This window comes from Mus musculus, chromosome 10 (assembly GCF_000001635.26).
Source record: "Mus musculus strain C57BL/6J chromosome 10, GRCm38.p6 C57BL/6J".
Classification (NCBI taxonomy): domain Eukaryota; kingdom Metazoa; phylum Chordata; class Mammalia; order Rodentia; family Muridae; genus Mus; species Mus musculus.
Genome location: NC_000076.6, coordinates 122770944 through 122783970, shown reverse-complemented (window position 1 = coordinate 122783970; position 13027 = coordinate 122770944). Strand labels below are relative to the sequence as shown.

At 45.0% G+C, this 13027-nt stretch overlaps 1 protein-coding gene across 4 annotated transcripts in view; it reads right to left on the bottom strand.

Annotated features, from left to right (window-relative positions):
- The window catches only part of Ppm1h (protein phosphatase 1H (PP2C domain containing)), a 268368-nt gene that overhangs the window by 161825 nt on the left and 93516 nt on the right, over positions 1-13027 (bottom strand). For all 4 annotated transcript variants that reach the window (XM_006513740.4, NM_001110218.1, NM_176919.4 and 1 more), the window contains exon 2: positions 1626-1788. In XM_006513740.4, the coding sequence (XP_006513803.1) occupies positions 1626-1788 (163 nt within the window). The remainder of the gene's footprint in view (positions 1-1625; positions 1789-13027) is intronic.

Sequence of the window (13027 nt, the reverse complement as noted above, 5' to 3'; positions counted from 1 at the left end):
CTTGGAGCCTCCCCTGAGCTGGATCCTCATCTGGGCCTGTCACTGGACCTCCTTTCCCTCAGGTTCGTCTCCATTTCCATCCCTGCAGTTCCCCTAAACAGGAACAATTCTGGGCCAGAGTTCTTGATGGTGAGATGGCAACTCTTTCCCTAGAAGCTGAAGAGGAGGGCAACCTCATATGAAGACCAGCAGTCTCAACTAACCTGCCCTCCCCCACTTAGATCTCTCAGACACTGAGCCACCAACCAGGCAGCATACACCAGCTGATAAGGGGCTCCCGACACACATACAGCAGAGGACTGCCGGGTCTGGGTTCAGTGAGAGAAGAGGCACCTAACTGTAGAGAGACTTGAGGACCCAGGGAATGGGGAGGAGTGGGGAGGTCTGGTGAGGTGGGGGTGGGGACTTCCTCTTGGAGACAGGGGAAGAGGTATGGGATGGGGAACAGTTGGGGGCTGATCAGGAGGGGCGTTATTGGCTGGACTGTAAAGGAATATTAAATGATGATGATGGTGATGATGATGGTTCACCAAAAAGAAAGAAAAAAGAAAAACCACCCCAGGTCGTTGATCTCCCTGACTCTAGAATCATCTCAATACTTCTGTCTCTGAGCCTAAATGAAGCAAGGCACTATCTTCTAGGCTAAGATGGAACTCCTAGATCTTTTCAATTTTGGTGTATTTTTATATAAAAATGTACTAAAGATTAGCAGAACAGATAGCCACATCTGGTCATCTCATTTTATGTGCCCCGCTTTTCCCACAGGGCACCTCTCCTCGGGACTGACCGATCTGCTGATCCACAGGGTTGGTGACCCCCCCCCGCCCCCCCCTGTAACCCCCCCCCCCCACTCCCTGTCTAAGGGAGTCTGTAGTTCTTTCTGAGGGGAAGTCTGCTTTGTTCTCCAGACTGTGGAGAGAGGGGATGTACCCTGGGGCTTGTCAGTAGGAGGGCATTCAGTCTGCCAGGCCACCCCATAGGCTGCAAGAGCCTTCAGCCAACCAAAACAAATATTAACTTGGAAGAACATTAGGAACAGGCTCCAACCGGCCAAGTATAATGGACAGGGAAGGGGAAGACAGGGTCACAGCATGGCTGGGCTCTGAGCCAATGGCTAGAGATTCTTCTACTCGTTATAAGAGGTTTTCAGGCCATTTCCTCCACAAAAATTATCGGCCTCTTTGAAACCACCAGAGGTTATATATATCAGCTCCTAAAACAAACCTGTTTATAGTGCCAGTGTTGTGTCTACTTTGTTCAAAAACAAAACCAAAAAAAAAAAAAAAAAAAAAAACCTCCAAAAAAACAAACACCAGCTCACCCAACACATGTCACCTCCAGTGTGGTATGTGTGATACCATAGTGACCCATTACATCACTGAATCTGCAGACTAGCTTGTTCTGCACCCATTCATTCAAACCCAGACAAAGCTCCAGCGGTCCTGGAACTCACTACGTAGGCCAGGCTGGCCTTGAACTCACAGAGATCCTTCCACCTCTGCCTTCACCTCCACCTCCCAAGTGCTGGGATGAAAGGCATACACCATTACCAGCCACAAGCCCCAGCATCTGAAAGTGTGGGGCGAGCGTATTTGGACACCAAAGACGGCAGCAACGGTGCTTACAGAGTTCTCCTTTAACTGCAGGCCTTCCCCGTTGGGAAGTGATGACCTTCTCTTGGAGTTTCTGTTCGGGGTGGAAGTAATGGTTCCGGCTTTCTTCTTCACTGTGAGCACCTCGCAGCTGGCTTGGTCCTCATTGTGTGTGCTCTTCCCAGCATTAATAACCCTGGAGAAGAAGCCAGAAAAAGCCAATCAGATGGTGGTTTCTGGGAAGCTGACTGCGCAGTCTCTATCTCAAGGGTCAGCCAAGAAGACTCCATAGCTGCCGTCAACTACGTGACGTGACACAGAGGGCCCACGTGCATTCACTACTGCATGGCCTGGATAAGCAGAGATGTGGAAAGTGGAATTGCATTAGCGCCCTCTGACACACTTGCCACAGGAGTTATTCTGGTCTCTACTCACCTCTGCAGGTGTCTGTCAGATGTGACAACCTGATGGGCCCTCTCTAGTCAAAACGCAAGAAGCAACCACTCCCTCAGGTTAAGCTGGAGCCTGAACCGTTTGGTAATTACAACACAGCCAGCCAGGGTGGCTTGGGGAATTCTGGTCCATTTTCCCAAGTGATAAAGAGCAGTCACTATTCATCTTATCAAGGAACCCGGAAGCAATTTCTACCACGTGGTAAAGCCCTAGAGAGATGAGAACCATACTTCCCTATGTCTGCCTCTCATTTACACACAAGCTAGAGAATGGATCAAAGGTGTGTGTGCTGTCAGACTACTTTTAGCTCTGTCTCTTGCAGAAGAATTGTCCCTGCTCTCTGCACTTTGACTTGGATATCGAAGACATTCCATATAGTACTGCAGCATGTGGGCAAGGCTTTGGTCTACTGGCTAACGTCAGAAGAATCAGGTTGTTTCACGAAAACACACTCCACCATTCATGTGCCTTTGCCTAAGTCCAAGTATATAGATCCCCTTGACACACACACAGGTGCGCACAAACACATATACACACACATTTTCACACTTTGCTTTATTATTTCCAGTCTCTCCATACTTTTAAAAAATGCAATCATTACAAGACATCATTCCCTGTACCCTCTTTTGAGCCATGCCCACCCTTGGACATGAGCTACCATCCTTTGCTTACCTGTGTGTCTCTCACACAACACTAATCTTACTGTGCAGATATATTTTTCTTAATAACCTATAGTTTTGCGTCACAAAAAGCTCATTTCCATCCATCATGTAAACAGAAATGGATACCGTTGTCATAACAAGATTTTTATCTTTTCCTTAATTGATAAGTATCATTTGATTTGAAAAAAAAAAAGAGCACTTGTGTGGGGGGGGTTAGTGAGAGGGCTCAATGGGTAAACCATCTGCATCCATGCCTGGCAATCCAGGTTTGAAAAAGAAAACAATGTTGCCATTTGAGATGGGCCACACCAGTCGCTGGCCATATGCTCCATCATCAAACTGCTTCATTGTTCTTGCTGGTGCTGTGACAATATCCATTTCAGTTACTTTTAAAAGCAAAAATCTGCTTTTTAAATTATATATATAATTTAAAAAAATTAACTCAAAGTTTGCTTATAATCCTTCAAAATCACGTCCTAGGTGATGATAAAGAGTTGAACATTCCTGGTGGCCTCTCTGAGGCAAGTGGGTATTGCAGTTTCTTATACCTGGTGTGGAGAGACTGGGAGAGAGAGGGTGTCTTATTCTCACTCCCTCTCCTGTAAGGAAGAGGCAGTTTAGGACGCACATGGTGAGGCTACCTACAGGGGGATGCTTAGTGCCACACAGCCAGTCAGGACTCGGCTACTGACTCTGAGTGCCACATTCAAGGGCACAGCTGGAATAAAGACGGGATCTCTTCCACTCCCTACCTCGGCTCCTTCCCTCAGCACCATGGGGACATCAGCCAGTCAAACTGGACAGAAACACATAGTAGGCCTGTTACAGTCTAGCGCTAAGAGGAAGGATAACTTCCTCCCTGCTTCTCTCAGCACAGAAGAGTCTGAGAAAGACCCCATGGAAAAAAGGGAGCACAGACAGCTCAGATTTGCCCAAGTGAGAGACATTCATGTTTGGTCCCAGCTATCTTACTGGGTAGGACTGCATCTGAGGCTCAGGACAGACAGGCTCACTAGGTGTATGTATGCTTCTAATGTTTGAACTTGGAGAACCAAGCCAGGAGGGCAGGAGAACGAGGTAGGAAATAGCTTGTGTCCTCGGTCACCGGTAATGACCTGCCAGCAATGTGTGTTATTTACTGAGATGCAATGCTAGGCCACCATGATTTCCCAGACAAGGCTGGAGCAGAGGTCCAGCTGGCTGGATGGCTCACGATGACAAGTCCCTCATAGCACCCACTGTGGAAGGTCTCAGGTACCCTTCCCAGAACTTGGTAGGCACTCTACCATGAGCGCCTAGCCTCCTGGAGTCGCCGTTTGTTGCTTTGCTTTAAATTAGCAACAACAGCAAAGGCACAAATCAAAAGCAAAAGCAGAGATCTTCAGTAGCTCCCTGGAGTGCTGACTCCTCAGCCACTGCTGGCTCCCAGGAGTCTATAAAAATACTGTAACTACTTAGATCATGAAATTGAAATCACCGTCCCCTTAAAAGGCAGCCTCCTGTCTCCTTTTATGGGTGCTAAACTCTGAAGCTGACCTGGTTTTGCCAAAAGGTCACCAACACTTTGTGGCATGCACGAGGAATCCAGAACCCTGATGGCTACCACGATACAAGCTTGCACAGTTAAATACAGCGGAGCTGGGAGCACGTGTGAGCCCGGGATCTCACCCTGGCCCTGGCTCTCAGGCTCTTAATTCCCTATTGTGCATCTATTCCTGGTGGCTCGGCACAGGGTTCAGAGGTCAGTACTGCACCGAGGCGTCAGAGCTGGAGAACTGTGAAAGAACAATTACTGGTGACCTTCCCTTGCCATTTCGTGTTCAGTCGGCTCGTGAGCAACCCAGTGAAATGCTAAGATGTCAGAAATGTCAATCTGGTGGGAAGGTTACAATACTGTCCCGGTCAGACATTTCAGTATTACCTCATTGATAAAGGACTGACCGCCCCCCACTCACCAAGCAAACCAAGCAAAGCAAAGCAAAACAAAAAACAAACACAAAACAATCAACACTCCTCAAAACCAAGGACAACAGCAAAACCTTTTTCTTTCTTTAAAAGATTTAAAAATGCTTTATTTTATTTTATTTTATTTTGTGTATGAGTGATTTGCTTACATGTATGTTAAGTATTATCAGGTGCACTTAGAGGACAGAAATGGGCATCAGATCCCAGGGAACTAGAGTTGTAGATGGCTGTGACCTACCATGTGTGCCTGGAGCTGAACATGGGACTTCTGGAAGAGGAACAAGTGCTAGAAGCTGCTGAGCCTTCGCTCCAGCCTCCCCCCCCCCCCCGTCTCTGGCTTTTATGGGGACTGATTGCAGGGCCATCTGCTTTCCTTCCCATGGAACTCCATCTCCAGCTCTGCATCTTCTGGTTCCCAACACCTCACCTTCAATATTTCACACTAATATAGTAGAAAGACTTGATTCTTTTCAATTCACATTGGTCCTAAACAATTCAATGCCTACCAACTTAAACACTATATATTTTCTTCTTCAAAGGCAAATGCATACCTGTCAAGTGGAAAGCGAGCCAGACTCCACTAAAACAGCAGTTCTCAACCATTTTCATGCTGTGACCCTTTAATACAATTTCTCATGTCGTGGTCACCCTACCCCTCCAGCCATAAAATTATTTTTTGTGGCTACTTCATAACTGTAATTTTGCTACTGTTATGAGTCGTCATGTAAATATCGGATATGCAGGATATCCTAGAGGTGACTGCCAAAGAGGTCACGACCCACAGGTTGAGAACACTGCAAGGCTAAAAGTGACTGTAGAAAAATCTTGGCTTCCCAAGCTGAGGGACAGCTTGTATTGGCTGCAAGCACAAAACCATATGCACAGCTAATCTGCCTTTGGCTTCTGCCCCCCAATAAAGCCAGTGCCTGAGGTCAGATAGCACATTCTTTGTCTGCACAATAGTTTACTTTGGACATTTGAAAATATCAGACACTGGTGGCTAGTAAATTATCATAATTTTGGTGATATTTTCCAATCTCTTACAGAGAAGACAAACACTTTCTGTGAGACTAACCTGGATAGGCTCTGTGATGGTTTATATATGCTCAGCCCAGGGTGTGGCACTATTAGAAGGTGTGGCCTTGTTGGAGTGGGTGTGGCCCTGTTGGAGTGGGTGTGGCCTCATTGGAGTAGGTGTGACCTTGTGGACCTGATCCTAGCTGCCTGGAAGTCAGTATTCTGCTAGCAGCCTTCAGATGAAGATGTAGAACTCTTAGCTCCTCCAGCACCATGCCTGCCTGGATGCCACCTTGATGAGAATGGCCTGAACCTCTGAACCTGTAAGCCAGCCCCAATTAAATGTTGTCCTTATAAGTGTTGCCTTGGTCATTGTTGTCTGTTCACAGCAGGAAAACCCTTACTAGACAGATTCTCTCCAAAGAACAGTGCCCAGAGCAGGAATACTTTTGAAGGAATGTAGAAGTCAGATAGACACTGCTTCAGCTGCTCACGTTCCGGGGAGGGGAATGGTGTTTTTATTGATCCATCTGTGAGCCAGAGAGTCGTCAGTACTTCACCTGGAGTAACCAACTCCTTGCATGTTCTGGTCAGCTCTGTGAGGTGACTACTGCTGCTGTCAGAGGCCAGTGTAGTGGAGGAGTGGCAGCATGCATGTGAGTCACTGCCACATACCTCAAGTCCTCAGTGGCATCTCAGGAATTAAATTCAGGGTTGCCAAGATATATGTTGAACAGGGGGATTTTATTCACCTAAATAACTGGGTAATTTAAAACTTAGAATTCAAACAATTCAAATTTGGAAAGGGAGAAAAGAAAAAGAGAAGAAGGAGAATTACCAGCTACTCAACACAGATACTTTGTAACCACTGTTGGGTTTTTTTTGTTTTTTTGTTTTTAAAACATAGAACAACAACTAACAGCTGCAGAGTTTGACTTTGCTTTTAAAGGAAGTGTAAAGCCCTGGGTGGTTTAAACTAAAAGTTTTACATCAAAAGGTAACACTTCTCAGCAGGCAGTAATTGCACTGGTTAAGGAGGAGGTCTTTGCATAGGACATCAGGTGACTCAGGGTATATTGCTGATTCATATATAATTGAGAGGCGGATTGAAAACTGCTGTCCGGGGGAATGAATCATTTATGGGAGATCAAATATAGCTATTACGAACATTCTCTTCTCTAGGTAACCTCTACCATCCATGCTTTATGAGGCTCTCTGAAGTGGGGACAAGACCTCCCCCCCCCCCCAGACAGGCTACAACAGGAGGATTTGATCCTTAATTTTGAGCTCCCGGGGAGATAATAAACTCCTGTCCCTGGGTGCTGGAAAGCTTGCTCTGAGCAGAAACTTGATTAAGCCTTTGATAACAGCCCTCAGCCAAACCAGGGGATGGTCAGCGGGATGGAACGCCCACTAGGACTGACACTATCCTCAACAGTTATCTAGAGCAGGGGAGGGAACGGGAGTCCACTCCATCACTTTAGTCAACAGTAATCACACATCACCAGAGGGAAAATATGGAGGTATCCAAGAAAGCTTCCGTGATGGCAGGCTTCTGCATTTTTGAAAGTTAAGAACCACGTTGGAAGGGACAGCATGGTGAAGGGAGGATACACCTGCTCTGGTAGAGACGTCTTTCAACAAGCCACCTCATACCTTCCAGCCCCAGACAATGGCTGTGGCCAATGAGTGGGTACGGACAACCATGAGTCTCAGTCAACATCCGTCCTATGAATGAGCTGTAATAATAATAATAATAATAATAATAATAATAATAATAATAATAAAAACTTAGCCACAAGGCGGAGTTTTTTAAAAAGTAGTTGGTGGTCTATATTTAAAATTTGGAATCTTTACATTGAAAATGTTCATATTTCCCTTGAAATGAATACATCTGCCTGCACACAGTTACACACTCTGCAAAAACAGCCAACTCTAAGAGGAAGTTGTGCCCAAGAGACTGGACAAGTCTGTTAGTTTATTACAGACCTTCCTGTGTTGACCTTTGTCAATTAAATTGACAGCCTGGTCCCATGGGTATTTGAATATGCAATCCTGACATTGTAGCCCTGAGACTATATGAAGATCAGAAAAGGCTTAGACATGAACACAGTGATTGAAATAATTGCAAATATTTACTGCAGGGCTAGGGGGATAGCTCAATTGATAAAGCATTAGCCTTATATGTGCAAGAACAGGAATTTTATCCCCGAAGCCCACATACAAATAGCTGGGTATAGCCACAAGTGGTGCACATCTTTAATCTCAGGAGACGCAGGCAGAGCTCTATGAGTTCGAGGCCAGTCAGGCTAGCCTAGTTGACAAACTGAAGGCCAGTGAGAGGCCTCATCTCTAAAAGTAATGTGGTGGTGTCTGAGAAATGACACCCAAGGCTGTCCTTCGTCCTCTACACACATGTAGACACAAGTCTGAGTGTGGTGCGTAGGCCTGCAATCCAAGCCCTTGGGAAGCCAAACAGGATTGCAAACTGTAAACCAGTCTAGGGACGTAGGTAGAAATTGTCAAAGAGGAGGAACAAACCTAACTGGGGTAAGCGGGAGATGGACACGGAGCCATCAAGGAGCAAAGATGTGGTATCGCAGCTATAACAAAACACTACAACCCAAAGAAACAGCAATGTATTTCTCACTGCTGGGTACAGACAGGCAAGTTAGGAGATGATACACCCTGGGTCTATCAAGGACTTTCTTCCTGGTTCATAGGTGACAGTAGTCTTGCTATAGCCTTACATGGCAGAAGGGACAAATAAAAAGAGAACAGCTCTTTAATCCCATTTTATCTGATTGTTAATCCCCTTCATGGGAGCTCTACCCTCACCTCCTAATTCCTTCTGGACAGCCCCACCTCTAATAGTGACCACATAACACACACACACACACACACACACACACACACACACACACACACACACACCCCATACACCATAAATCTACAGAACCTATTTAGAAAGCACTGCAATTTTTCTCATACTGATACCAGAGTTGAGGTGTCTGCCCTAAAAGTTCCGAAACCACAGAGAAGAGACATTGTTAAAAGAGCTGCAGAAACAGCCGCGGAAGGTGTGACTTACGGATTCGGTCTTAATGATAAAGACGGAACCGATGCTTAAGGAGAAGTTCAGGAAGGTGTCCCCGGGCAGAGCAGCAGTCTGAGTAAACAGAGGGTGAGGTGAAGCTTCTGATATAGGTAGCCTGGAGATGAGCTAACTAGAGGTGTAACTATAGGCTTGGGGACGACAGAACTAGAACCTACAATTCTCCAGGAACTTTACTCTACAGGGTGCCACGGTAGGGAATGAAGACTTTGAAACAAAGGCTTGGTGTGCTAACCGTGGCTCCGGGAAAGCAATGCTAGAAGCCTCGAGGCAGATGAGGGAGGACACCATGGAGGCAAAGCTCTGGGCAAGGGGCTTGGAAGTCATGCTCCAAGCACTGGCTCTGGGTGGGTGGCTGGAAAGAGGTGGTGGTCAGAGGAGGCATGTGAACCAAGGAATCCTGGAAGGTCAGGCAGACATGGATCACAGGAAAAGGAACATGGAGAACGGCTCCTAGGTTTTAAAATGATAAATAGATAGTTTGCTTTTGGTTGCTGTGATAAAATACAAACCAACTAAACTGAACCCAACTTGGGGATGATTTTAATTTATGCTTCCAGGTCACACAGTCCATCACTGAGTGAAGCCAGGGCAGGAAGGGAAGCAGTACCAGAGGCAGGTACCATTAAGGGAGTCTGGTTAGCGGCTTGCTCTCAGACATGCAGCCAGCTACTTTCTTATATAGTCCAGGCCCAACTGCAGTCAAGAAAATGTGCCCCAGACATGCCCACAGACCAATCTGATAGAGGCCAGTCTTCAGTTGGGGGTTCCTCTTCCCAGGGGTGTCTACTGACAGCCAAGAGCAGCCATCACGACAGGGCACTCAGATCAGGAAGGGAAAGAGGAAGGGTGAATTGAGGCTTAGGGGTGCAAAGTTCTGCAAGACGAAATAATGAAAGTGCCTTTATGTCAAGCAACAAAAAGTCCTACAGAAAAGACAGAGCGGCGTCAGCCAAGTGCAACTTAGCAAGCGCTTGGCCAGCCACTACTGCGTGGGGTCCAGCTAGGGATCAGCTTTTGTGTGGTTTACGACGTAAGAATGGCTTTTTTTTATTTTCTATTTTTTAATTTTTGAAAAAAAAATTTTAATAGTAAAGAGAAAAAAAAATCAGGACAGGTCCAAAGCACACGGAATTCCAATTTCGTGTGCACAGAGAGTGTTTTGTCGGAATGCAGCCACACTGTTCACTGACCCTCTGTCTGTGGCAGGCTTTCGGATTTCCACAGGTGACTTGCTAAAACAGACTCTGTCTCCCAAAAGACCAAGTTACTTACTACAGGATGTTTTGGAGAAAGTGTGAACTGAACTGAACTGTCGAGTCTCAGTCTGTTTCCTCTGAAATTGTCTTTGGTAGAGCAGAAACAGTCAAAACACCAACAATGTCACAAACCACACCGAAACGCAGGCAAGGAGAAGGTGGATGTTGTAGGTTTGGGTGGCGCTTACCATGCACCCTGAGTTTCTGGTAACAGGAGAGAGGAACTTTGTGACTCGGATTCTGGAGACACCTTTGGTTTCTATTATGTTCATCAGTATAACTAAATGGCTAGGACCTAAAAGAACCCCCACTGAAGCCCAGAAGACACAACGTTGTGTGTAGACCTAACACAGACCTAGATCAGTACTTTCTTCTTTACGTTGGTTGTTTAAAGATAAAACTTTAACACAGCAAAATAAATATTACTCGGTTGTCTTAGGTGGTTCCTTTCAATTATCGTCACGACAAGTTATTAATATCATCAATAATATCATCAATATCTAACTTCTGTATTTAAAGGGGGAAAGTTTTGTGCTTTATCAATTGTTAGAGCAACTCTAGGGGTGGAGGGGACACAGGCCCTATCCAAAAGGATCAGAGGTTTCCAAGTTAAAAAGCAAAAAATTTCCTTTTTGGAAATTAAGTACAATGTTACTCATAGAGAGCTGTTAGTTTCCTTTGGAAATTAAAAAAAAAAAAAGACTATGTAGTATATGTTTATACAGAATTCCTTTTGCCAGAGAAATGATTAAAAAAAAAAAAACAGTTTGAACCTTGAAACTAATATAAAATCAAAAGATGGAGACACTGTAATCTCAGCAGACGAGTCATACACACTATTCTAGTTTGCTTTGCTGTTACTGGGATAAAACAGACCAAAAGCAACCTGGGGGCCCGGAGGCGTTGTTTCTGGTTACCTTACTGAAATTTACTTTAGGGACGTCAATGCAAGAGTTCAAGGAAGACTCTGGCGGCAAGAATTGAAGCAGAGACGGCTGATGAACACAGCGTACTGACTTCTATCCTTTTTTCCATAGCGCAGGCCCATCTGCCTAGGGGCAGCGCCGCCCACAGTGGACTGGGTCCTCCTTTGTCAATTAGCAATAAACCACATGCCCCATACACATGTCTACAGGCCAGCTCTAATGGAGGCAGTTCTTCAGCTGAGGTTCTGTTTCCCCAGGCACATCTAGGTTTGTATTGAATGACAAGAACAAACACACCCCTCTCTACCCCTCCAGCTCCCACTATATGGGATTAAATTCAGGGTTAGCCACATGTTTGGCAGCTGCTCTATCAGTGAGCTACATCCCAAGCTGAGAAATATGTAATTCTTTTTGAAAAGAAAATTACTTTGAACATTATCATGCGAAGTATTAGGTTTCATTTTGGCATTTTGTCATGGGTATATATTTGTTATTCTGAAGTTTATGTTGATATTACAATAGTCACTACAGTGTTTTGCTTGCTTAATTTTGTTTTTTTCCTCTTTTTTTTAAAAAAAAAAATGCTAGGGTTTGTACCTAGGGTATGAAGCATGGCAGGACAAATGTGAGACCACTGAACTTCATACAATCCCAGCTATGATAAGATGTTCAAGTAGTTCTAAATATTGTTTTTATTGATATCCTCATCTATCCCTTACCATTCCCCCCCTGCCCCCCACAACCCTCCACTCCTCCAGAGCTTAGGGAATGGCACCGCCCATAGTGGACTGGGTCCTGCTATATCAATCAGCAATGAAAATGCTGTTTTCATGCTACATGTACATAGTGTTCTCATGCGATGGTCTTCCTCTCTTCCCCCAGCACCTCTTTCTCCCATGCTGTGCTCTTCCCAGTTTCGCAGCCCACTCTCACATTTGCATCCCTATGAGCAGCACAGTGAGGATCTGTTCCCGAGCTGGAAAGTAGTCTGTATCGCTTCATTTGATATACTATCCAGATCCATCCTCTTTCTGGTAAATTTCATTGTTTAATTATTTCCTTCAAAGCAGAGTAAGATTCTACTGTGCACATATGAGACATTTTCATTATTCCTGCATCCGCTGACAGACAACAGAGCAGAGCAAGATTCTACCATGCACATACACAACATTTTCATTTATTCATCCATCCACTGACAGATGTCAGGGCTGATTCCATTTTCTTGTTACTGTGAAAAATGCCACAGAAACGTAGATGTGTGAGAGTATTTTGTGGTACAATATAAGCTTGGCAAAGATCTCACTAGTTCATATGTTGGCTCTATTTATAATTTTCTGAGGAACGGTCTTACTGATTTCCGCCATGGCTGTATAATTTACCCTCTGTAAATTATACATTTATTTATATATATATATTTACTGTAAGGAGTCTTCTTTCCCTACATCCCTACCATAATTTTTTATTGGCATGCTATTCAAATATCCTAATACAACCTTGGATAAATCTTGCTTGTTGTTAGTCTTACTGTTGAATAAAGAACATATCTAGCTGTCTGTGATTCTGCTATCTTTATAATTATGGCCCAGAAATAGGCAGAGCCGTGTGGCATTATTCGGTGGCAAGAGAAGATAAACAGAATCTTATTTGGAGTTCTCCCATCCAAGAACTGATCAGGCCTGACTCTTCTTAGCTGCCAAGCTCAGATAAGATCAACTGTGTTCAGGGTTTGGCTTAGATTTCCTAATCCTTGCTTAAGAAAATAACTTCAATGAGCTGGGGGGATGGCTCAGTTGGTAACATGCTTGTTGGATAAACATTAGGAGCCTAGATTGAATTCCAGGCACTTCTAATTCCAGGAGTGGGGAGGTGGAGATGGGGAGGGGTGGGCGTGGGAGCTGTGGGAATCTCTGGGGACTGCTGGCTCACGAGTTTTGCCTAATCACCAACATCTAATTAAAAAAAGAGCTAAGACGGATGGTTCCAAGGAAGGACATCAGCAGTTGGCCTCTGGCTCCACACTGCCCAAGCTTCATGGGCA